Genomic DNA, 26,283 nt, shown 5'->3' with positions numbered 1-26,283 from the left:
CTGGCGCGGTTAGAACGAGACCTCTGGTTCATTTTACTTTAGAGTCATCATCTCATTAAATAATCTAAAAACCACAGAAAGAAAAGTACCTTTTTATAATCAAATCATAAGAGCTGAAAATGTTCCATTTTCAACTGAATCCTTTCATCTTTACAAACACATGCTGCTTGTTCCTCTGATTGATATTTGCTCAGGAATTAAAGAGCAACACCAAATAGTCTTTTATGTACGTATTCTTCAACTAAATGGGTTAAAGAAAAAAAAAACCAACACCAATCAGTCTGGCTTTTACAAACTGCAGATTTTTTATCAGCTTTGAGATGATGCCGGTCTGGGCTGAGAGGGAGAAAGAGACAGTTACAAGCCAAAATGAATGACAGAAACGTAACAAAAATAGCTGTCAGAATATTTCACAGTGCAAAAATCTATCATATACATAGAATCTGCTTGTATTTACATGGGCATGAACATACAAAATATACAGAATCTGCCTTCCCCAAACCCAAAGGATTGATAATGTCTTACAGTGTCCAAGGCAAATCACCATTTTAAAGACAAAGAGGAAGATGAATCTCATAGTAAAATAAATAATATACTTTAAAATTTCACATGAGAATATGTATAGCACTAAAACCTACTCTGTTATCATAAGACGATGATGTCATTCGCTCATATTGATTGTCATTCTTCCTTATACCTGGCTATAAACAGCAACATCATTGAAATATACTATTGCAATAGGTCCAAGTCTCTGTGGAAATTAAGGGCGGGACTGTAAAGTGTTCTAAAGCGTGTGCAGATCCTGAACGTGTTATTGGATAAACTGCAGATTTACAGTACAGCTAGTAAAGAGCTGCATCTGTGACGTTGATAATTTGATTGATATGATTTGATTTGGTGACCTGATTAGACTAATTTAATGTTATCAGCTCGCAGTGGTGAGTGTTCCGATTTCTTCCCAGATAAACCTCCTTTATATATTTGAATGTGTTTTTTTTGTGTATGGTCCTGTTTATCTTGCAGAAAGCATATCTTCACAATATATCTTAAATTATATTAATAATTTATATTTTTATTACATATTAATGTAATAAATCTATGCATTGCAATGAGAGCTACACAGCTCTATTCTATACTGTTAAATGTGTAATCTCATCTTAGGTTCACTGCAGAGGTCCATGAATATACTTATTTCAACTGAACTTCATTATAACTCTCAATATCTCATACAAATCCTCGTCAAACAGTTATTCCAGTTGACAATGACAAGAAAACCTTAAAAAAAAGACTACCACGCAAACAGTGACCACACAATTCAACAGATAACACAGTAGCACCCAAGTAGCCAGAAAATGTAGTCAATAAACTGAAAGTCTGAAGAGAAAATGAAAATGTCATCTCACATAGTCAAATTAGGTTTTGTAAATTATTAGAAAAAAAAAAATTCCTTGTCATTTCCTATATTCTTGTTTTTGTCCTATGGAAAGATGAAAATCCAAAATGAATTAATCCTTCTAATAAGTAATGTCTGTGCAAGCAAAACCTTATAAATCATATTCCTCTGATTCATAGAGTTAAATTCTGTCCATAAACTATTGAAATATCAATGGGGCGACACTCTTGTAGTTGGTGACATGTTATTTTTGTAACAATTTACATTGGCATTTTGGTTTATGTTGCGTCAGTCCCACATATACAGTCCTTCTGTAAATAGCACCAAATGAGTATTCATCCACGGCTGAAAATAGTCCCTAACAAATGCAATATTTACTCCTGTTTGAGTGACATTTCCTGAAAACTAAAGTCATCAGCTGTTTTAGAAAATTACTGAGCCTCTTTTTAAAAACTGGTCAGTTTTTAAACATGTAGGTCTTCAGTAGGAACCATCAGGCTTGATGCTGAGTATCACAAACAGAGAGTATTGAGAGTTTGACCAAAACATTTTTCATGGGATTTGTTGAAAATAACAATGCGATATATATAAAATATAAAATATCACCAGTCTCATCCTTCAAGATGTTCTATTTGTGTGTCTTTTACAAAGATGTAAATTAGTTCAGATTTTCTGTTAAGGGGTCAAAAACAAATCACTGGAGTCTGAGCCAGCTAGAGGCTTTATTGGCTGTTGGCTGTACGCTCTAGGAAAATAAATGTCTGAGTCTGTTATTGGATATGTGGTTTAGAAATGTTGGCTACTGACACAAAACAAATTCATTGTGGTCTTGTGTTTGTATTCACACTTAAATGCGCAATTCTTAACTTTCATCCTCCAAAATCTTATGACAAATCAACAATGACATGAGAGTAATATCAATGTGTTTAGGACACATTCGTTTTGTTGACAGGGCAACATTGTGAGCAAGATGAGAGGAACTGAAATCAGTGAATACAGTATGAATGTGATCCTCTCATCACCTCATCTTTAGCGAGCATTTCTTTTGCACTGATTGCTCATTCATACAAAAGGCTACAAACTTCATGAATAAATATGCAAGGAGTAAACAGAATATCACATTTTCAGCAAACAGAAGATAGAATAAAGGCATCATGAGCATGACAGAGGATGATGAGAATAAAATCAGACAGTGCAGCAGAGAAACTGCTTCTCTGTCAGAGTCATTGGCACAACTGATAGCATATTTGACTTGTAACACAGTGAAACAACTCTTGTGGCTGTCCAACCTCAAAATAAAGTTTTTTATTCATGTGTTATTTTGTTTGTTTGTGTGTGTGTGTGTGTGTGTGTGTGTGTGTATGTGTGTATGCATTTAACTTCTTTTTGCTTCTCAGCCCTGTGATGTGTTCGGCATCGGCACAAATACAGCAGCTGCAAAACAAGAAAGCAGTTGGGAGTGCAGCATCACAGGACAAACACTTAGCACATACTTAGGAACTGTAAAGAATAAAATATCAATAGAAAACAAAAATAAAACACTTTTCAAATTCAAATAAAACATGGTGAACATAGATTATGTACACAATTCCAGAGCTTTAAGCACAGAGGATCTTTTGAAATTTTCACCTCTATCATGGCACATATGATCAGGTTTGTAATGTTGGTTGATGTATGCATGTTTGTGGGTGTCCTTTGCTTCAGGGTACCACATCTGTGCTCATCTGGACACAGTACACCCCTTCATAACTGTGACCAACATACAGTACCCTTTGGTATAGGTGAGGTTAGGAAGGATTCTACTTCACCTTGAAAAACACACCATCATAACTGTCATTCACCTCTTCGTCATCATCAATCATAATCACCATCATCCCGGTTACATCCAGAACCACCATCATCTCACACAGAAAATATCTCCACCCTGGCAGTCATCGTTTCAGTCACAGTTATTTCTGTCTGCACTCAAGCGCAGGCCTCCGTCACTGTGAGCGCGCTCACACAGTTTAGCAGCTTTAGGAAGTGACACATGTCAAAAGCAGCTCTTGTCTCATGCCACAAGTTCTCGACATCAAAGTTCTGAAAAAGCAGCTGTAACACCAATGTAAAGTTAAAATGAAGTGTCAGTCTTGTAGCTAAACCATCTCCGTCCCATTGAACTCTTTATTTCCAGACCCGTATTATCGTCCTGGGCTGAGCAAACCAGCATTAGCCTCTGAGATTTAATCACTGAGATATGGCGGGATTTGTTTTTCACTCTCACTCTACATCTCCATCACTCCTCCTCAGCTGCTCCACACCGCTACACTCTTCATCCTCAGTGTGACTCACGCGTATGCCTCTCCTGCTTTTAGTGCCACCAGTTCAGGGTCCTCTGTGTGGCGCCCGTTCAAGTGTTCGCTGTTACAGTCGTGGTGGTACATGAAGGTGGGCACCTCAGAGATGGAGGTGGCTGTGTAGGACGTGGAGCGCATTGAGCAGTGGTCCTTCCGTCTCTGACCCCACTGGGTCTTGTACTGCATCCACTGTCTCTTTAGAGCTGCCTGCACCTGGATGTCACACACAGACAAGAGAGAGTTCATCACCATGGTGAGAATATTTGAGTTTTTGTAGGTAATAATTGAAGGCAGGAATCAAGCTTGTCATCAAAACAGTCACTTTTCTGTTGGCTGCACCTTAAAAAAATACTTTGATACTTTTATCAGTGCCGTGAAGCTGTGCAACTGTTTCTCTTTTGTCTTTGCATACTCAATGAGACCAATTCTCAATGCAAATGTCTGCACTTTGTGTTTTTAGATGTCATAGTTGCTCAGACATTTTTCCAGAATTTTTTCTGTTCTGCTTTGACCACAAAATGATTCCACCAGACATCCAAATTTACATGCAAATCAATATGCGGTTGCATTGAAACGTGAATAGGATGGCGCCCATGTAAACACCATCTTATGACAATATTAATCCAACCAAGGATGGTGATCTTAACTGATGTGAGCATAATTGCTGCAGCATGTGTGGATCACTCAGATTTCAATCGCATTAACAGATGTCAGTCAGGAAATGTAAACACAAAAGTCAAATGTCTTGAAATTTGGCCAAGTTGTGCATTATTAAAGGGAAGAAAGATGTAATCTCTGTTTAGCTGTATATTAAAGATTCAATCACGTAATTATATATTTGTACTCCCCTCATGTTTCATCCCCTCAGAGTGTCTGGGGGTCCTCTCCTCAGTTGAATAAACACTTAAAGCCATCTAAACAATATCAATACAAATATTTCCACAGCCATTCTTTGTGGGTAAATTTGTGAAATTTTGCGCAACTGGTGCCATGCTTACGCTTAAAGGGAACATTCATGCCACTTTTCACCATAGTTGACTGAAATAGAACTCTATAATAATCAATAACAAAGTCAAAGAGGTGTCCCTGACTTTGTCTTTGCTGTTCAGCACAAATGAACAGATGAGGATACTTCACAACTCCTCCACTACTTCAGTAATTACATGTCAGGACCATTTCTGGTGTTAAAGAGAGCAGGGTTATCCACAATCATCATTATTCTGCTGCTGTAAAACAAATTCATATTGTACTATCACAAAGCTCATTATCATGCTTAAGGTAAACCTTCAAAATCCCTGTATTTAGTCCCTAATGTGATCAGCACTTATGGTGATAAATACAAATATTTCATTGAACTCCCTAAAATACAAAATTCAATTGTTAAATGGCACGTCTGGTGATCTGCCATATAAATCTACCAACCAAAATATACTGAAATGCATTGACAGTAATGTGTGTATACTAAAACAAACAAACAAACAAACAAAAAAAAAACAACAGTAAGATTCTTCTCCATCCCGGAGTTGAGTAAACTTCAGTAAGCTGAATGGCAACAACAAACTCAAACGCCAGGGAGAACTCCAGAGAGTTCCCAATTTTACACTGTGCAGCGCCAACAAAGCTGAACAAATGGAAGCCCTTCCTGTTGGCCACCTGCTGAGCATCCACTAACCAAAGTCATGACACCTCAGAATGAACAATAAAAGTCCCCACACATTAAATAATAATAATGAAATAATTATTTATAGGCTGTTATTTTTTTCAGTCTGTAACATGTTACAAAATGGTGAAAAATGTCCGTCTGTGTAAACTTTGAAACATGCACATACACACTACAGTCTCATACCATACACATCATATTCTGGTCATTTTTACATACAGTACATCTCTATAACTGTCACCTACATGTCTGTCCATTATGTCCTATGTGTCCCACCTGTTTTTGTTACATTATGTAACCAATACAGTAAAAGAAAAACAAAAAAAACATCACAATTTCTGAAAGGATGAGGTGACTTCTTCTTTTTGTTCAAGCAACAGTCCAAACCCCAAATATACTAAATTCAAAGTGATATTGAAGGAAGGAAAGCAGCAAATCTTCATATCTGAGAAGCTGGAAACAGTAGATGTTTGACATTTTTCCTTGATGAGTGATTAATTAGCTTTAAAAAATAGTGCTTACTCATTTTCTGTTGATCAGCTAATAAACTGAGCGCATCCACATATTGACTGATTAGCTGAACAAGAGCTGAAAGCGTGAACAGAATTCCTAAAAACAGAAACTAGCGCTGCAAACTTCCCGCTGTGTAATGTTAATCATTTTACTCTGCAACACTCTAATACTACTGTAATTGCTGTGGGTATATTAACACACAACGATCTAATGATGTAAATCATGACACTAATTGTTATAATGAGACAAAACAGCAGCTTGCATGTAGAACGTCTTGCTTGATGTCACAAATACAGCATGGATGCTGTTTGTCCCATCGACCTAACGCCACAATGGGGCCATTGAACAAACAATGCAGGTCTGTGCAGTTTGGCCTTGAAATCAAAAAACAGAATTGAACCCAGCTCCACAAACCCGTGTCCTGATTAAGGGAGCTGAATTGGTCATTATGCGGGTGAAGCAAAGAAACCATCTCATTCCCTTGTGACAGTTTGTGTGTTTGTTGACCCTGCATCGCCCAGAAAAGCAGGCGTGCCCTTTACACGTATGCTCCACGCATTGTTTATACTCTGAACATTGTTTACATTGTTTAAGATGATGCTATTGCATTCTGGCTGCTCATGTATGAGCTGATACCTGACCTATTTTCCAGGCTGAATGAAACCAACACAACCCCACAATAGATCCTCCATGCCAGACACCTCATGCTGCGTATTTAAATCTGCTCCACTCTCTGTTAATGCATCTCTGCCCCGTTTTCTCCTCATGCAAAGAAAACACCTCAAAGAAACATCATTGTCTCTTCGGATAATTTCACAGCCTCATTTTCACTCACTGTAATTCCAGAAATATTAGAAGAGGATATTAGTTTTAACCAGAACAGAAGTAGCTGTCTGATCTGTCTGTGCTTGTCACACTGTCATGGAGTCTAATGACCTGCTAAAAAGGCTCGATTCAATGAAACAGCATGTATTGTTTTTGCGTTGCTTTGCAGAGACCTTGAGCTTGAAAGCCTCTGTTACACAATGAGTTTGTGGAGCTGAAAGGGCTCCACAACACTACTAAACCCAGTTTTAATAAAAACCCAGCTTATTCATTCAACCAAGTTAAGGATGCTTGCAGTCAGACAGCTGCAGACAGACTCAAAAAAGGCTGACACAAGGACCTGAAAGGAGAGTCAATTTCCAGCTGGGCTTGGAAACCACTCAGTCATTTATAAACTATGTCTTACTCTTCACCTGACATGACCCTTCAGTTTTTACCGCCACAGGACTAGATTGAGGTAACAAGCAGCACAATGCTTTATCACCTGTTACAACTGGAATAATGACAGATGTAGCATCTCTGTGAAGTTCCAACTCTTTTTGCCCAGGTATTTGATGCCAAAAAACTACTTTGAGTCTGAGTTTGACATTCATGGGTCACTTCTTAATGTGCTATCAGGTACAGATGTAAGATGTCAGAGATCTGACCTGAAAAACAAAATATGACAATGTTTTGCCTGATGGAGGCTGATGTCGGATATTTAATGTCATAAGCAATGGGCAGTTTTATTGCCCCATGAGTGTACAGCTCCCAGAGTGACATGTGAAGGTTGACCTTTACAAAAAGGCCAACAGCTCTATCAAAACTACCGTGTTATTTTGTCGCATATGCTACCGAGCATAGATTACTTTACAGGATACAACACTCTTAAAGCAATAATTTGATGTTCTGGGATACCGCTCTCATATACGGCCATTTAATATGAAGCTGCAGTCAGGAGACCAAAAAGACTGGAGACAATGGGAAGCAGCTTGTCTGACTTTGTCCAAAGGACCTCTGAAGGTCACTAGCAGAGCTAGGCTAGGCTAGCTAGCTAGACAGAGCTTGGCTAGTTGCTTACTAACATGAGAGTGCTACCAATCTAATCTCATCTAACTCTAAAAAAAAAAAAAAAAAGAAGAGCGAATAAGCATAAACTTCACAAAATGTCAAGGTGTTCCTTTAACTGCACATGGTGACATTGTGTGGCTGCAGCACACTGCAGGGAAGCCACAATGATAATCTGTGTAGTTACATGAACAGTGCTTACCTCTCCATTGAAGAAGCAGAATATTGTTGCCACCAGTAAACCCTTGAAAAAAAGAAAAAATGTACAAAATTAAATATTTTTATTCACAAAGATAATGAAAATAAAAAAGCAGAGACCAGAAACCAGAGAGTATCTGGTGAAGCCACATCTTTTTCTGGTCAGTGAATGAACTGTATGGACAACTACCTAAATGGTAGTTGAATAAAGATAATGGAGTGCCCAACTGATTTTTTAAAAGGCAATTCAGCAGTGAGTCACATCAATCAATCACAACAAGAAAACAAGGTTTTATGAGTGGAAACCTGCAAGAATGCCAAATGGCTAAATCTTGAGCCTGAGAGGGCCCAAGGGTCTGGACAAATCTGGGCTGGGTTCAGGATTTCTGCTTTTTTTGCGTGTATTTCTTCATTCATGCTGTGGGTTTGGGTCTAAAGTCAAAATATCAACATGAATCATTCATTTCAAAGTACATTTATACATACTTACAGATAGTTTTCTTTCCCTTCATTATTGGGTGTGGCCAGAAATGCAAAATGCTTCAAACCCACAGAAGAGAAGCAGGACTTTTCTGCCCTATGATATGCATTGAAGCGAGCCTCCCACCCTATGCTTTAATGGAAATTGTGATTCATTTTGTGTCAGCTCAGCACCTACCTGGTAGTGCATGAGTATGTGCATGATGTACTCGTAGACCTCTCCAGCCAGCCGGTTCTCTGGTCTCCAGGGAAAAATGACAAACTGTATTCCCAGCAGAGGCACCAGGATCAGGGTGGCTCTCACCGCTTTCATGTACATGTTGGACTCTGCCCGGTGTGTGTCTCTCAACTTGGTCACTAACACTCTTATAATATTTAGCAAGAAGAAGAGGTTCACCTGCAGAAAGTGTAAAAAAAGTATGAAAAGAACAAAAACATAAGCCATTTTTTTCTTTTGTGTTTAAGAACTAAGACCAAGATTACAAACCGATAATATCATGTCTTATATTGCACTGAAAACGATGAACTAGCAGACTTACAAGAAGTGCTGCCACTATAGGACCATGAACTGCATAGAGCAGATGGGTTTCCACACTCATCCAACAGCTACAGAAGGAAAAACATATCTGTCAGTGCTGTCTGCCTCCCAAAATACACAAGCACACACACACACACGTACGTACAAAAACATGCACATGTACGGATCTGCGCACTCTCGCTGTCTGCCACACACAGCCGAGCACATATGTAAACATCTCCTGTTTATTTGCAGAAGTTTCTGGAACATTACTCACTTGTCGTCAAAGTACTTTTTCCTTGCCACGGCGTGGATGGATGCAGGGACTAGTGGAAAGCCTTGGACAGGAAAAAAGGCGGCAGCCATATGAGGTCTTGAGTGAATTTAGTGAAATTCATTTGTCATTTATGCGGCAGTAAAAAGTGTGGTTAGCTTGGTCAGTGGTGTTGTTGGTTTCAGACTTCCTCATCAAATAAATTATTACATTATAAATATCATTGCACTAATTCTTGGAAAGGCTGAAACACAGACTTTCTACAGACTTTCATAATGTTACTTCATTGTTAGAGCCCTAACAACAACACCACATGGATAATTTACCTTAACAACCCTGTTGATTTTAAAACCCACTCCATAGAAAATTCATAAATAAAAAACACTAGAATCTGGGCTCTTTTCAGCTGGATATAAACACATGAATCCTAGTACAGTTCATTTGCAGACACAGCTGGGGCCCTGCAGCATATTGACCACAGATGGACCTGAAAAACTGGCGGTGCTCCATCCCCACACACACAGACACAGACACACACAGACACACACACACCACACACACACAGTCTCAAGGTCATCCTCCCATTTTTAACAATGACCATTCATTTAGTTCCATCGCCTACTTGTTTGACAGACTGCACCCATCATACCTGTTTTGAACAAGGTGAAAAACACGACAGGAGCAGCACTGAGCGACAGGAAGGCCAATAAAGCTGTCAGCATGTTCAGGTTGACATACTCCACAAGGACTCGGTGGTTACGACTAAATTGAGGTTGCTAGATTGTGAACCCATCTTTTTGGATTGCCTGCTGAATTTTCCAGCTGAGATTGAGTCCATTGTTGACACAAAAATATAAATCTTTAAAGACACACAATAGAATGTAATGCCATACAGACAACTGAAAAAAACAACTCAAGAAATCATGTGTTAATCAAACATAGATGACTCACCCCAGCCCAGGAGGTAGTACCAGTGCAGATGCTGCTCCTCAGCAAACACAGCCACCACGATGAGCGTGTGGAGGTAGATACCTTCACAGAGCATCCAGAAATAATTGCAGCCCAGCATGTACATGTGGAAGAAGTGCAGCACCTTACAGCTGACCTGCAGAGACAGCCCAAACAGATTATCTGCCTTGTCTCTTTTTGAATTTTTATATTGAATGATACCTATTAAAACAATTCAATTATAACACTCCTGGTATCATCTCAGTGGGAGACCTAAAGTGGATATTTCTGCACTCATGGCACAAAATCATTAGCCAGTATTATACTTTCCAGACTGAGAAGATGTTTATTCATTTACCCCCTCTGGAGCTGAGGGGGAGCTGAAATGGAAATGATGATTTCTCTTTGTATTTGGAGAGCTCTTTGATTACGTTTATCTCACTTTGTGCAACAAAGCAAGTGCGTATTTGTACCTTATACAGAAGGCTACAATGCAATTTTGTATTCATGCATCCACCACAGTGCAACAACATGACATCATTATGTATTCTGTTGCTTTGATTGAGTCATTATTATAATTTCTTGAAAGTAATGACTTTGATGACATATTATTATGCCAATCTTACCCTACCACAGTCTATTAATGCTGTAATTATCAAGACACTTATGGATGTTCCATAAGCTATAATTTCTCTAATGACTGCCAGACAATGGGTCCAATGAGCCTGACTGCATTGAAGTCTACTCAGGAGGTCGCAAAAACCTTTCCACAAAAGTTAGCAGTTAGTCAAGCCCATGTTCCCAGCTCAGATACTTTTTCTTCCCCTTTGCCCAAATTGACTCCAATAACAATCAAGTTGGTGGTAAACCCAAATCACACCAAGTCATTCATCTGCTCCTGCATCTCCTGCTGCAAAACATGAATGTTTCTCTTCAGTCTATGGCAACTACTCAGAAAGCTCAATATTACACTGCAAAACATGTTCTGATGTTGTATAGTATTACAACATGTTTTACTTCCTTGGCTTCCATTGCTTTCCACTGGTTTTGATGATTCTGCACACAGCTGGTTCAAATCATAACTTCCTGGTAGAGTTCAGTCTGTTGTTGCTGATGGTTTGAAACCAAGTTACCCCCCTTCTCTTTACTCTATACATAAATAACATTTATTTTATAAGTGAGCATTGCGATGTCCATGTTTATGCTGACGATACCATCTTTTATGTCTGCTTTTGATGACCCTCCAACGCTTTTTATTCATTTAAAGTTTGTTCTAATCTCCAAAAAGGCAAAATGTATTTCATGATAGCACTGAATACTTGATATTCAAACTCTTATCCATGCTCTCATCAAATCTATTTGAGACAGTAAAGTTTTAACACACAGAGACTGCCTCTACTTTAATAACAGAAAAGCACTATAGAATCCACTACACTGTCTTTGCTGGATGATCATAACCCTTATGCCATTTGCCAAAGTGCCACTTAATTTATTGCTCGTTATAGCTACCGGCTCACCTCTGTGAGATAAGAAAAGGTTGGATGGTTATCACTCAGATCAGCAAACCTGTATTTTATTTATAAGGCCATGTCGTCTCAGGTCTAGATGAGATAGATTAGCTTTGAGATATACTTATACCAACTCTTAACTGGGGAGCTGGGGAATACTTCCTGATATTTCTAATACAGGAAAGTTTGTGATTGTTGCAATTAGAATGCCTTTTTTGAAATGATTGTTTTGAGTGAATGAATTGTTTGTGATCTTCAAAATACATGATTTAATCTTGATCTCAATGAGGATCTCTTTTATGGAGGATGTAAACAGACAAAACCTTTATGTTAATATAAATATATATATTTCTCAAACATTCAACAATAGTGTTTTTGGTTTGCAGTCCTGTATAAAAGAGCATACATGCAACCACAGAATAATTCAAATATGCTGGCATCACTTTTAACTGCTGCTCTCAGGGGTCCTCTTAGCTCAAAACACACAACAGTCATTCCCTTCTAAACATTTAGCCACATGTCTTTCCCGCTCTTTCCTGCGTTTCCATTTCCACTTGAGGAATCTCCACTATACCAGACATGGATCCGTATCAGTATACAGAGAGTCAGGTCACTTGCTTTTCACCAATTCAGACCTATTTTGCTTTGTAGCTGACCGAGGTTTGTCTAAAGTTACCGACAATGTTCTGGTTTACAAATCAAGCTGCTATAGATCATGTAGATGTTTCTCATGTTTTCAGCCTCCTCCCTGGTTTGACATAAGCTTTGGGGATTCACTCCTCCACATTGCTGGCAGCCCAAACCAGACTGTATCACCACACCAGAGAGAATAACAAGAGCTTGTTTTCTCTGTGAGAGCAAATCTCCGCTGCAATCCACTATTCCTAAATCACTAGGGCAGAAAAAAGACTTTTAAGTCTCACTTTGGCAGCGGTGAATTTCAAAATGTTTCCCAACAGACACGCGCGAATCCCAATCAATGGTGCTTGTGATTTGTTCTTTGGCTTCCTCTTGAAAACCAGGGCCATGTTGACCAATTTTATTTCAGCGAGTTAGCACAACCTGACAGTCCTTTGTCAGAAAGTAATAGATTCAACACAAACATTTTTGACAAATGGCGACAAGGAGAGATTTGAGAGGGGGCCGTTGCACAAATACATATATATATTTCGTCACGTTGACGATGATGGCTGTGATTCTTGCCTGCTTCTTGGATGCATTTAGTGATGGGATGTGAATAAAGACAGCAGTCAGGCTGAGCCAAACCTCCACTCTCTCCTGGATGTTTCCAGTAGTTTGTCAGGCCAGTGATGCTCCAGCTCAAAGGAGGCTGAGGCTGAAGGGATTGTGTGCAATGTGAGCCAACTTCTTCAATCCAATCCTTTTTTTTTTTTTTTTTGTATGTTAAGTTCTTTTTTTCCCTTTAGTTCAAATTTTAACACATATACATATTCGGAGGATTTTGATTTTTAGTACGTTTTTTTTAGCAGGTAATATTCTGACACAAAATTTTATTCAGCTCTACATAAAAGCAAAGCAGATATGATCCTTTTATGGAGTCGGAAAAACTCTGCAATGACAACTTTTAAGAAGCTGAAAAGCGCCGAGTTAACAGGCTTTCATTATTTTGATTTCCAAAAAGGAGTGGTTCTTGAAGAGTAACACATGAATTTATGTTCAGTCCTGATAGCGAGACATTCCTACAAGACAGATTTATCATCTCTACCTAAGCAGACCTCAGGGTTTCAAAGAATTCACATAAGGCATTCAGTGTGACTCCAAAACAGGAGAATGTGGAGGAGCGCAAAAAACTGTCTGTTGACTTTGCAACACTGCCAAGATATGGCACAGTGAGATATAATGCTAATTAGGATTCACTTAAGAGTCTGTTCTACAAACTTTTAAATATTTAAAATATAGAGCAACTATATATGAATTACATTTCTTCGCTTTGCATATCAAATGAATTAAAAAATTTCATTGAATTTTTTTTTCTCCTTGCATTTTTATTTGGTTTTGGATTAATTGTGAATGCATTTGTATCTCATTTCAAGGCAGCGGCGCTAATCCTATTCCACACACACTAAATGTTTTTTTTTTTTTGCCATGCTAAAATATGGATCTAGTCGGTCAGTCCACCATTGTGGTCCAGACTGAAACATTTTGACAAATATTGACAAATATTGGATGCAAAAATGTATTAATGAATTGTAATGTCTGTGGTGATACAATAACTTTTCCTTTAGTGACATTATCAGGTCTAAATTTTATTTTGTTCCGTTCTTTGGGTCATGAGCTGCAAAACCTTTTATATTCACATCAACAGCAGCTATGTTGATTTGTTGTTGTTTTGTGTTGAGTGCTAATTAGAACATTTTAGCATGCAAACAAAACTAAGCTGGTGAACATGGTAAACACTATGTGTGTGTCTGAAATCACAAAACACAATCCTACATTTTCTTTCCACCATCTTATTTGAGTGTCTGAATCCTCAGTGTGAAAATGGGTCCTCTATACGGCGCCATAACAAAATACACAATAGGGTTTCTGAGCAAAGCCATGAGGTGGAAAACAACCCAACAAGGACAGAGAGAGCTTGTGAGAGGATAAACATGAAAAGTTGTTTTTGTGTCCAAAACTGCAAAAATCTCAAAAGTAATGAGTGGAAAATGTTCATTATCTCAAGAAGGAAAGAATAAAAGAATAGAAGTCAGATTCAAGGTAAGACAGCTCACACTGTTACTGTGTGTTTCAGGCTGATTAATGAATATTGCTGAGGCTCTGTGTGTAGAGTCTTTGTTTGGGAATCTGTGACAGCTGATTGAGGAGCAGACAAATGGTTTTGGATGGAAAATGTCTCAAATTAATATGTTTATAATTTTCCAGAGAAACACTTACACTTATTAAATGCTGAATTAAATGCTGAATTGACTGAGTTTTTCAGGAGTGAAGCTCTTACTGTTTACACTGCAGTCATCTCTAATATGAGTTTTTGCATTGAAGTAGCACATGTGGCAGACATCCAGCGTCTGGTTTATCTTGAGTAAAATGCAGGATTTTCATACATACTGATATTACAAATACAATCACAAGAATGAGTGTGACAGTGCTCTTGGCATAAAGAAACTACGGTTAGTTTCTTTATGCCAAGGTTGTGTTTTGAGTTTAACCTGTGCTGATGTTTTTGGACATACACAGGTTATTTCTCTACCTGGTCAGCAAACTGCCTTATCACTGCTACTAGCTGGTATATGGTTAAAAAAATGCAAATGCATTGCATGCAATGCAAATAAAACTTCACCTCTAAACAGTAATTTCATGGCTTTCCAGGAGGCTGCTTTGTTCCAAATAGTGAAAATGTCTGTATATAAACTGTTATATCATTGTGGAGAAATGTTTTCTAACCCAGTGCTGAACGTACGCACTCAATCATTTGTAAACAGGACACAGAAAACACAGGGTCCATAGCACATACACTCCTTTCTGCTAACAATCCCACAATGCAAAGCTCGACATTATGATCGACACGATGATCAGTTAATGTCTGAAACCTCAATTTACTGCTTACTAGTGAGTGAACTATTGAGTGTGTTGGGACAGGGAGTAGTGATTGATTGAATGCGAGGCTGATTTCAGAGGTAGCCAAAACATTAGGATGTTAGCATTGTAACTGTCTCAATTTAGCAGACTAATGTTAGCATTTAGCTCAAAGCACTGCTGTGTCGACAGACTCACTGGGTTTCTGTTGACCACCTCAGAATTGTTGACCACTCCTACCAGGTAGATAATGGTGAGGGCAGAGTTGAGCACATAGGAGCAGAAGAGGTTCTTGTGGAGGGTGATCCTTTGGCAGCTCAGACTCCTGTGTGAAGGGAGATGCCTTTTGGTTAATTCAAAAAAAAATAACACGTTGGGAATAAAATCTCCTCCGACACATAAAAACGAAACATTAAAACCTGCCACAACAGAGCAACTCACATGACTGGCAGGCTAATAGTTTAATGAGGTTGTCAGCTGTTGCTACACTTTGTGAAATAACTGGGATCTTTCATCTCATAATGATATTTGTGGCTGTTAAAAAAAATCCCTGGGATCAACAAGCTGGATTGCCTCTGGATGCTGTACTGTACATGCAAGTGCTGTTAAATAATGCATAATGGATCCCAGGGGTTGCTCCCTCATTACCTTGGCTGGCCACTTAGAATTAATAGCACAATGAAATGCTTCCCAGTCAAAGTGAGAATAACTATTAGAATCAAAATGGTTTCAAGTCATTCATATCCAGCAGCTTGTTGTTGGTTATGATTAAATAATGTTTTAAAATCAGGTCAGCAATTAAACAGACTGCAGTTCACAGAGTGTTTAAGGCTGAATGAAACATTGCGCCAAATATATTCCACAGAATACAGCCTTCTATAAATATGTCCTCTGCAGTTTAAGAAGTTATATTCTTTTACTGCTCATGGCCAGTTTTATCTTTGTTGAGTCATAAAACCCCTGAGACCCATGAAAAACAGGAAGAGCACTAAGTCTCCTCAGGCCAGGACAAAACAACATATACAACTGCACATTCTCACTGTCTCTTTCAGAGGTCACCGCTAACAGAAATGCAGTAAAATGAGATGCAGGAGCTGTTGAATGCTTATATACAAGGGGTTTTTTTTTTTCAAATCTAAAAGGAGATGTCAAAACACAGGCTGAACCTTTATGGCAGCGTTGTTCATACTGTCACAGGTCCTAATGTCTTCGGATCGACCATTCGACCAACTCCTGTTTTTCCACGGCAAGCTGGAGCATTTTCATCTGGGAATCTTGACAGTGTTGATGTCAAGTCATAAATAACAGAGCACAGCTGTACACCACCACATACCATTGTAAGCTTCACATCTGGATCTTATAAGAAACATTAAGCCCCCCGATATTTCAAGTGTTCTGGCTATAAATATGCTAAGTAATGGTTAAAAAGAAAAAAATAAATAAAAGGCTTTCTTAGCCAATATCTTTGCTACTTTATTGAGATCTTAATTTGTAAGGACTTTGATCTTGATGAATTGTGAATGTCCCACTGAATTGCTGCCTTGCTGCATTAAGAGTTTGACTCTCAGTGGGCCGTGGGGGTTTGCGATAATGCACCTGCCCTAAACACGGCCACTAGATTTATGAGTGTATATAAAACTTTTCAGCACACTGAGGGTCTCGTACAAGATCTGTTCTGGATAACAGCTGCGTTTAGGAGGTCAGCACCCCTCAACATGTCAAATTTTACAACCACAGCATTCGAGAACTACATGGCCAACAAAGTAACTCATCCAAATATTGTTGCAGAACATAAAATTATTTTTTTTTCTCCTCAGGCTCCACATTCAGGTTTTTCAACATTTTTGTGCCATTAAAAACGATGCTGATCAAGTTCTTTCCTAGAGATAAATTTATAATGATATCAAGTTTCAACAATGCACAGACTTTTGCACAGTCTGTTCACTTTTTCTAAAGCTTTATTATTATTCCCAGATTTCACAACTGAATATTATACCTCTCTTTCCTTTATCCACTTTGTTATTTTTTAACTCTTATCTAATTGAATTTCAACAGCAGTATCTCAATTAATTGTGGCCCTTTCTCCCTCTGGGATTAAGCAGTACATTTGGTTGAACGTCCTTAATGCGCAGTGCACTCAGGTGCACACGTTTCCAATAAGAGCAGAGCACCAACGCATTAAATGTACGTCACAGCTCTCCAGTTTTGAATCCTAAATATCCATGAAATAAATGTGCTTTATAAGGAAACCAAGTCAGCATGAAATTAGACAAAGTTTAAGTTGTGTATAAATTACACTCAGTGGAGCAGAAGAGCTATTTTCAGGCCGATAGCTTGCATTAATTTGTGATAGTGAAGATGGTAATAATGTTCAACTACAGTCCTCAGTGATAATTTAATACTGTTGTGGTGTTTACACCAGCAGGGTTCTTTTCACTCTTTTAGACAATGTTAAACATTTAGCCAGAGTAGTCCAATGAACAATCAACACATTTGACTCTAAATCTTTTGTGTGTCTCTGGGGCAAATGTTTCAAACTGTGAAACTTACTCTGCCAGCGTGGGCAGACGCAGATTGAAGATTCTACTGACTGATCCAAAGTACGGCTCATGATGAGTAATGAAACGGCTGGAGGAGACTGTAGTGAAAGCCCAGCTCCATCTGTGTGCCTGTCAGATCCACTGAGGACAGGGAAGACTACTGAGCCTCTAAGGGCAAAGCTCCGATCGATTAATCATTTCATCATCATTGCATTGTGACAAACTGTGTCAGCGATCATCATTATAGCACAACCATCCTGAATAACCACTTGCAACAACAGCTACATTCTCACATGGAGGACAGAAACATCACATTTAATCCATTACCTGAAGTAGAAGAAGATGGCCAGAGAGATAAGCAGGGAGGGTATGGATAAAGCATGACCCACAATTGCCATGTAAAACAGGATGTACGCTGACTGTAAAAAAAAAAACACAAACAAGATAGAGATAACGTGTAGCATTACTAGTAGGCAAACGTTATATAGAAAAACATGTGACTCTTTGAGGTGCCACATGTTGTGTTTTGTGGAAATAAGAAAACTACAAATGCTACATTTTTCACTTAAAGGAGGACACAACATATAAGTAATACCATCTGATAAATGATAGATGTTTGTCACAACAAAACATACCCTTTGTAAGTGGAAAGATGAAACAGACTGACACTAGAATAGACTAATTGTGATCAAATGAATGAATATATATGGTTGAATAAAATTCACAACTTTGGTGACAGTAAAATGAGATTATAAAGACTCAGGATCAACAAATGCAGAGAAATGTGGAAGAATCTTGCAATATTATAAAACTACAACCTGAATTCATGGTGTGAAAGAAATAGGAGCAAAAGTTGGCATCAACTCAGCCTTATCAGAAAATTGTGGGACATTTATTTTGCCTTATTTCTCTTTTGGATCATACTGCTGAGGCAGTTTGTTCTCAGACCTTTTTGTGAAGTTGGAAGGCTGAGTCAGCAAATATCAGGTTTCTGTGGCAACAGATGCAGCAGCTGATCTCTGGTTCAGTTCAGATCGACTGACAGATTTTCAGTCCTTCAGCCAGGTTTGCCAGGACAGCTGTTCCAACAGCCTGGTGCACTAACTGGATGCAGCAAGAGGGAATTTCTTGCAGCGCTTGCAGAAGTTTTGTTTACAAGTTGCAGGTATTTGCATAGGGCATAGGAGGGTTGTCGCTGTTTTGTTATTTCTTTGGATATGCGTTGGGTGAAAGAACATTTTGGTGAGCTTGTTTTTAGGTTTGGTTGTATAACGTAGTTTTACTTATTAACTCATATCTAGGAGACAGAGTTGGATAGGGAGTGCCTAACAGTCAACATAACAAAATGAATAGGTTGCAAATGGAAAGCCAGAAAAATAACCAAGCAAAAATCATAAAGAGCAAAAATATTTGTGAGGACAAATTTTGTTTTGGGCCAGACTTGGCCTGGTGCAAAGTTTGGTGACGAAAAATCTTCATATAATCAGTCAATTACTTTCGTCAACTGGTGACAAAAAACACATAAAATCATTAACGAAAATGCTGTCAGCAGTCCAAAATTGTTTTTAGCCAAACACACTAATACGTTTTATACGTACGTTCAGACTTTTACATTATAACTGAAAAGTGCTAAGTTATTGGATTGATGATTATAAAGGAGATGAAATGATGAGAGATGTAAACTTCATTAGTTACAGAAGCTGTGAAAGGCCATACTTACAAATATTTTTTTATCCTGTTACAAAGCTCATTATCTAAAGATAACAACATATTCAGGAGAAAAAAAAAATTTGTTATCCCGAGATAACGAGCTATTATAAGGAGAAAATTATGTTTTATTTTCTCGAGATATTATCCTGTTATCTTGAGGAGAGATAACTTGGGAGTTTTGTTATGTCAAGATAATGGAATAATTATCCTGTCATATTGAGATAACAGAGTTATGTTACGTTTTGAGATGAGACATATTCTCTGCCCACACTGCAAATTCAAGAGGACTCCAGGCAACAAAAGAAAAGATGCTGACCCATCACACCGCAGTAGATCTATCAAAAAATCAAAAAATCATTTTCTCCTGATAATATCTTGTTATCTCAGGATAACAAACAAACATTTTTTTCCTGATAATATCTCATTGTCTTGAGATAATGAGCTTTATCATATTAACATAAGGGCATAAAATAATATTTGCAAAAATGGCCTTTCTCAGCTTCCGTAATGACTGACACAACAGATAAAAAAAACAAAATGGCTGTATGAGATCATGATCACTGAGTTAGCAAACCAACCACAGGCCAACATTACAATCATATTACCATCTATTGTATCATGGATAATATTGATTAAATCATTTTGAAAATATATTTAACTAAAGACTTTTGTAAACAACTTAAAAGTCAAGTGAGACAATGCAAAAAATCTCATGTAGTCCATGACTATGTCTGATGACCCCCTTTTACAAAATACTGGAATGAGCTCTTTGGTGTCCTGGTCTGGTTTCCATGGGGAAACGCTGTTAGCTACTTGGTACAGCAGCCTGGTGCTGTTGGTGATAAGACAGTTATTAATATATGATGATGTATGTTGGGACACTCCTCTGTCCAGGCCTGTCATTTTATAATGACTGTATAGCCTGAGGGACAGAGGGCTTGGAATAGTGTGATGGCTTTGTTCCAACATAGAATATGCAACAAACAGCTGCTTTACCCTTTACTCTCGTTACGTGTGAGATTAGAACTCATTAAAAATACAAATCTTTCTTTCTATCAAAGTTTATCAGTGACCTCTAACCAAACAACATTTCTAAACTTCCCTTTCCTGCAAGGAAACACATGCACCTATTCAGACAAAGTATGAGCTCACCCTGTGCATTTACATGTTACTTTCCATGTGTAAATATTTCTGTGGAAGTATGGGTAATTGTGTCAGAACTGCATTTCCATTTTGCACATATTCTCTGCCCACACTGCAAATTCAAGAGGACTCCAGGCAACAAAAGAAAAGATTATGCTGACCCATCATACCGCAGTAGATCTATGATAGCAAGCTACTTCATCTAAAATAAATTACCTTCAGTTTTGCCTGAGTGTTTTCATTGCAGAGTGTGTAGTTGGACCAAGTCCTGTTGTTATCTGGGTGGCGAAACCACTGACCATCCTCCCCACAGTACTTAGTGGCCTTTTCTGCAAGTAACAATTAAGTAATAAATATTTGTATGGAATTCTCCAACAGTGTCTTCCAATCCATACAGTTCATTGTTTATGTATTCGGGCTCCGTTAACCTTGGTGAATAATTCATCCTCAAAGCAATTAATATTTTATGCTCCAACTTCTTAAAAGAAACACAAGATTCATGAGAGATTAACTCTTGAGTCCCACTGCTCACCTGTGGGGTCAAAGTCCGCAAAATAATTGGGGCAGTTTTGAGAGGTGTATGTTCCCGCTGGAGTGTCGTCCCAGCACAGCCAGCCATCCCAGTTACGACTGCAGTACAGACCTGTAGCATCAAAGATCAAAGTCACAGAGACAGTTAAACATCCACAGAGGAGAGGCACAGAGAGACAGAGTGAGCTTCAGTAAAGTCCATATTATCACTACCTGATTTGTTATATGGTGGATCCCGATTCATTTTCTCAAAGCATTTGTACTGACTGTCGAGGATTTTCTTTCGCACAATTTCCTGCTCTTCTGGATTAACTGTGGGGCTGACCGTGGCCTCATCAGCAGGCTGGACTTCAGTTACCCCTGAGAGCTGGGCGGCTGCCTTCATTTTTGTGACACACACACACACACCCAAATACACACACACATACACACAGAGTCATTATCAATCAGGCTAACATAATGAGCAGTGAAGTTATGGCTGAAAACCAAAATTATGGCACATGTGGAGAAATTTGTGGAGAAATGCACAGATATTTCTTTTCTTGGATACAAAAATACACCTTTATGTGGCTTATGTCTTGAACTTCCAGGAAAAGCCATCAGCACTGTTAAGCATTGTTACAAGTCATGATCTTTCTGATGAGTAGCTGTTTCATAAACAATACATAACCTTCTCCTTAATGTTGACAGCACACAGTGTATAGTTAGTCCAGGTCTTGTTGCTCTCTGGATGGCGAAACCACTGCCCATCCTCTCCACAGTACTTTGTTGCCTTTTCTATAAAAAGAACAATATATTGCATGTGACAATTTCTATAAATCCATGCAGCTGTGTCCTGTGTCCAACAGAGGATCGAAAGTAAATTCATTATTAGAGTTTAACAGGTCATCAGTAAACTTTTAAAATAGCAAAACCTTTGAATCTCACTGCCCACCTGTGGTGTCCGTGTCGTAAAAATAATCAGGGCAGTTTTGGGAGGCGTAGGTTCCCGCTGGAGTATCCTCCCAGCACAGCCAGCCATCCCAGTTACGACTGCAGTACAGACCTGCAGCATCAACAAAAACTTGATTACAAATGTTGACGGGCTTCTTCTTTGCTCAAAAGAAGTTCACAGTTAAGGCTCAGTATATACTGGACTGTATTAATACCTGATTTGTTCAAAGGTGGATCTTGATTTATTTTCAGAAGGCATTTGTATTCTTTATCAAGCATTTTCACTTTCTGTGGAAACAAACCAAGATGTTTCAAAGTTAAAAACAGTGCACAGACAAACTGAGGATTAACCAGATCTATGACTTAACCCCTGATTTAAAATGATCAGCAAAAAAAAAACAATATTTCACTTAACTCAAGAAAGTAGATTTAGTTATCTACACCCCAAACAAACCACACCCTCAGTGGTGGCAGACTAGAAAATATGAATCCTTTTTGTAATGTTTTAGAAGAAAATGATAAAAAATATTTTCTTAAACACAAATTGGTCATTTTTTGAGGCACTGATGAACAACCTACTCTGCACAGAAAAGTGGACAGACCAACCAAAAGGAGGTCCTAGTGCTACGATGAGGACATGATGATCCCTCACATCCAAAACTGCTGAATCTGATTAACATCACACAACTGGGATGAATGTTTGAGTGGTTTTTTTTTTCCTTCAACTTAACTTTAACCTAAACTTATCTATCTGTTCACTTGAGGCTAATTTGGTGTACATTAGTATTCTAGGGCATTTCATTCAAAATAGCTGAATTAGTTGGTTTTCTGAAAAAGTGAAAGACCTACCATTCATGTCATTGTTATATTATATTATATAATGTTATATTTATTCTCTTTCATTTAACAATTTTTCTCTTCTAATTCTAATTTTATAATTATTATCCTCCAATTCTAATTTTAGCCAAATTTTCCATCAAATTTGCCACAGAAATGAAACCATGAAACCTAAAACCATGAAAATAGAGTTGTCCAATGAGAATTTATTTCTTTTTTGTCTCTAAGCAAAGAAAAGATTAGCTAGTTTACTCATTGGTTAGGACTTCATGACCGGGACACAAGGCCCTGAGCCCCCAAAGCTGTTTTGGACAAGCTTTAAACTGGTCACCTATATATGGTATGAGGTCTTAGTAGTAAAAGCGACATGCATTTTACATATTTTAATTGTTTTTTATTTAATTATGAGTTGGGCCACATGTCCCAAACTTCCAGGAAGTAATATTGCTAAGCCTTGTTACTAAGAACCTAATAAATCCTCAAGTAATAGTTTATTACATCAACAATACTTTACCCTCTGTCTCCTCTCATTGGTAGTTGCACAGAGTGTATCATTGGTCCAATTATTGCTCTCCGGATGGTGAAACCATTTCCCGTCCTCTCCACAGTACTTAGTTACCTTTTCTGAAAAGAATAATTATGTGATCCTCTTTATGTTCTGTCAGCATAGGATTAGAGGTGAATTCATCATGAGAGGGTAAAAAGTCGTAAGCAAAAACTCTAAGTCTCCCAGCTCACCTGTGGGGTCAAGGGCCACAAAATAACTGGGGCAGTTTTGGGAAGCGTAGGTTCCCGCTGGAGTGTCGTCCCAGCACAGCCAGCCATCCCAGTGACGACTGCAGTACAGACCTGTAGCATCAACAAAAACACAAAACACAATGGAACGTTTACAGGCGTCTTGTTCAAACATTTGTCCAATGTGAAAACCCATGTAGAAATCATGTTGATAGAGAATAAAAAACATTTGTTGGTGGACCACAGTAGCATACTGGGTTCCAGTAGACAATATCCACACCTGATTTATCATACAGAGGATCTTGTTTCATTTTCTCCAAGCATTTCTTTTCATTCTCGAGGATCATTTTTTCTGCAACACTGCCTTTTTCTGTGTGAACCCCTGTGGCCTCTATAGTCAGCTCTTCTGCAGCGTCCCTTAAAAAATCAAGGACTTCCTTCTGAGAAGAAAAAAAAAAAGATAACATGTAAAATTAGCGTACAAACTGAGGCAAGCTTTGCCTCATTCTTCCATTACTCACAGGGAGATCAGTATCCAAATGTAATGTCCAAATACCTCTAATTTGTCCTTTGAAGCTGGCTGACAGGTGGAGCCAGTCTCGACCCAGTTACCCAATTTGTCACAATATTTGGTCACTTTTTCTGTAAAGGAAAAAATCATGTATTGACTTAATGGCAGGTTGAGAACAGCAGTAATCCAGTAATGATTATCCTGAAAGCTTCATGTACTGTATCAGATTACTTATAGGCACATTATTGCTTCTGTTTTGGGTACATGTCCAGTAGAGAATTTCTCTATATTCTTTGGCTCTGTCTTTGTTTTTCAGCAGTAGTATGTTGGCATCATCCAAACCCATAAATCTGACCCTGGATCTTGGCATTACAGAACATCTATGATTTATTTAACTTGGCACAGATCATCAAACGTTATGTCAAACAGAAAATACCCTTTCTGGAGTAATTTTCTGGCAAATTCTCAAATGTTGGACTTAAAACCACATGTACTGTAGATCCATGACTGGGCTAAGAGTGAGATCATATTGTTCCTGACAACAACAACCGTAGCACGACTGCCTAGTCTTCTTCAACAGCTCATCAACTGTTCAACAATCACTTCCAACTGTACATCTCCTTCAAAGCCTCATATCAGCAGCATCAGTTTTCAAATAAGGAGCCATAAGGGGACTCTGAACGTCACAGGCATTTTGGGAAAATCCTTTATGAGCCTTCTCTTACAAAAACACCTTCTCTGTTCTCTCATTCATATTATCTCTCCCCATCCATCTCTCTGATTCTGACATCCTTGCCTTTTGTGTAATCCCTCTTTTCTTTGCTTTTTTTTTCTCCATATATACCCTTCATTCCTCTCTCTGTCCTCTCCCTCACCTCCCCTCTCTCTATGTTGCATCACCTAAATCAGGCATGACTTGACTCTGGATCTCTTCAGCTAGACACTACTGAGCCTTGCATTGCTTATAATGTAAAAACTGCTGCTTATACTACAATCAAAACATTAAGTATACTCATAGAATCAATTTCAAAGTCAGTTTTGACTTTCATTCTGTCTGACTGATGAAACACAGTGAGCTAATTTGATTTGCCTTGAATCCAGATTATAAATCTTTTACACTTGCATTTCTTTACACTTACTGTCGTGTAAGTCTTCTTCCACTGTAGCAGTGATTTTTTATAAGTCTTCTGCCATGTTAGCAGTTATACTATCTGTAATACTAAACTATAGCTATAGCTGAGCTAAATGCTTTCTGACATGCTAACAAAGAAGCTAACATGCTGATGCTTAGCAGGTGTAATATTTAGTGTTTACCATCTTAACATAGCATGTTAGCATGTAAATGTGTTGCTAATTGGCACTAAAAACAATGGTACAGCGTTATTATTTGTGCACAATTTGATATTGAGGTATTTCACATAATCTGCTGGCGATGTTAATGAAGATATTGAGATTCATCCTCTGGCCACCATGGAAATCTGTGCCAAATTTCTTAACAGTCAGCCAACAGTTGTTATTTTGTTCAGCACCAAAGTGGTGGACTGTTATTGCCATGCCTAGAGCTAATAAAAAAGAACTTGGTAGTTAGCACAAACCTCATGACAAGAATGACCTACAGGACAAAAATGATGTTGCAGTACTAGCTGCACTGTACTCCCTGGAAGGTCAAAGCACTACAGCAGAGAATTTGGCCACCACTGTTACCGCTCAACATAAATCATATTTGCTTGGGATACGATGCATTTACTTCAGTGAGACACTTACGTCAGTGAACTGATCTGTTCATAGCAATTAGATTTGGCAGAAAAAACTCTGTTCTTTGAGGGAACATAAAGAATCCAAAGAATCTCAGTAGTAACACCAGATTCAGCTTGAAAAACATAACCCTTCTCAAAAACATGGACATTAAAACTTTGTCAAATCAACAAAAATAAAAAATAAAAAAAAGAAAAGGAGGAGGCTGGGGTGAGCTGTGGCAGAGGATGGTTTTAGCTTGAGCATATCAAGCAATGTGAAAACTGTCAGATTATAATAACCGAGCTGTACATCTACCATGAATATTATTGGACTTTGTTAGTCAGCTCGCACCTAAACAGTTGTCGAAATA

The 26,283-nt window shown here is 38.3% G+C and overlaps 1 protein-coding gene across 2 annotated transcripts in view; it reads right to left on the bottom strand.

Moving 5' to 3' along the window:
• Positions 1-282: 282 nt before the first annotated feature.
• The window catches only part of calcr (calcitonin receptor), a 56,692-nt gene continuing 30,691 nt past the window's right edge, over positions 283-26,283 (bottom strand). For both annotated transcript variants that reach the window (XM_071500697.1, XM_071500698.1), the window contains 18 exons: positions 24,222-24,307; positions 23,946-24,105; positions 23,669-23,779; positions 23,445-23,554; positions 22,309-22,381; positions 22,095-22,205; positions 21,831-21,937; positions 21,374-21,539; positions 21,162-21,272; positions 20,846-20,958; positions 18,104-18,195; positions 15,435-15,561; positions 10,195-10,348; positions 9,247-9,307; positions 8,992-9,058; positions 8,631-8,849; positions 7,977-8,018; positions 283-3,942 (listed from right to left, as the gene is read on the bottom strand). In XM_071500697.1, coding sequence (XP_071356798.1) covers positions 3,721-3,942; positions 7,977-8,018; positions 8,631-8,849; positions 8,992-9,058; positions 9,247-9,307; positions 10,195-10,348; positions 15,435-15,561; positions 18,104-18,195; positions 20,846-20,958; positions 21,162-21,272; positions 21,374-21,539; positions 21,831-21,937; positions 22,095-22,205; positions 22,309-22,381; positions 23,445-23,554; positions 23,669-23,779; positions 23,946-24,105; positions 24,222-24,307 — 2,132 coding nt within the window. In that variant the 3' untranslated portion in view covers positions 283-3,720. The remainder of the gene's footprint in view (positions 3,943-7,976; positions 8,019-8,630; positions 8,850-8,991; positions 9,059-9,246; positions 9,308-10,194; positions 10,349-15,434; positions 15,562-18,103; positions 18,196-20,845; positions 20,959-21,161; positions 21,273-21,373; positions 21,540-21,830; positions 21,938-22,094; positions 22,206-22,308; positions 22,382-23,444; positions 23,555-23,668; positions 23,780-23,945; positions 24,106-24,221; positions 24,308-26,283) is intronic.

Source organism: Trachinotus anak, unplaced genomic scaffold, assembly GCF_046630095.1.
Source record: "Trachinotus anak isolate AG129_WGS33_773 ecotype Australia unplaced genomic scaffold, CSIRO_AGI_Tana_v1 ptg000016l, whole genome shotgun sequence".
In the NCBI taxonomy this organism is placed as follows: domain Eukaryota; kingdom Metazoa; phylum Chordata; class Actinopteri; order Carangiformes; family Carangidae; genus Trachinotus; species Trachinotus anak.
Note: the sequence above shows the minus strand (reverse complement) of the source record. Positions and strands in the feature narration are given on the sequence as shown.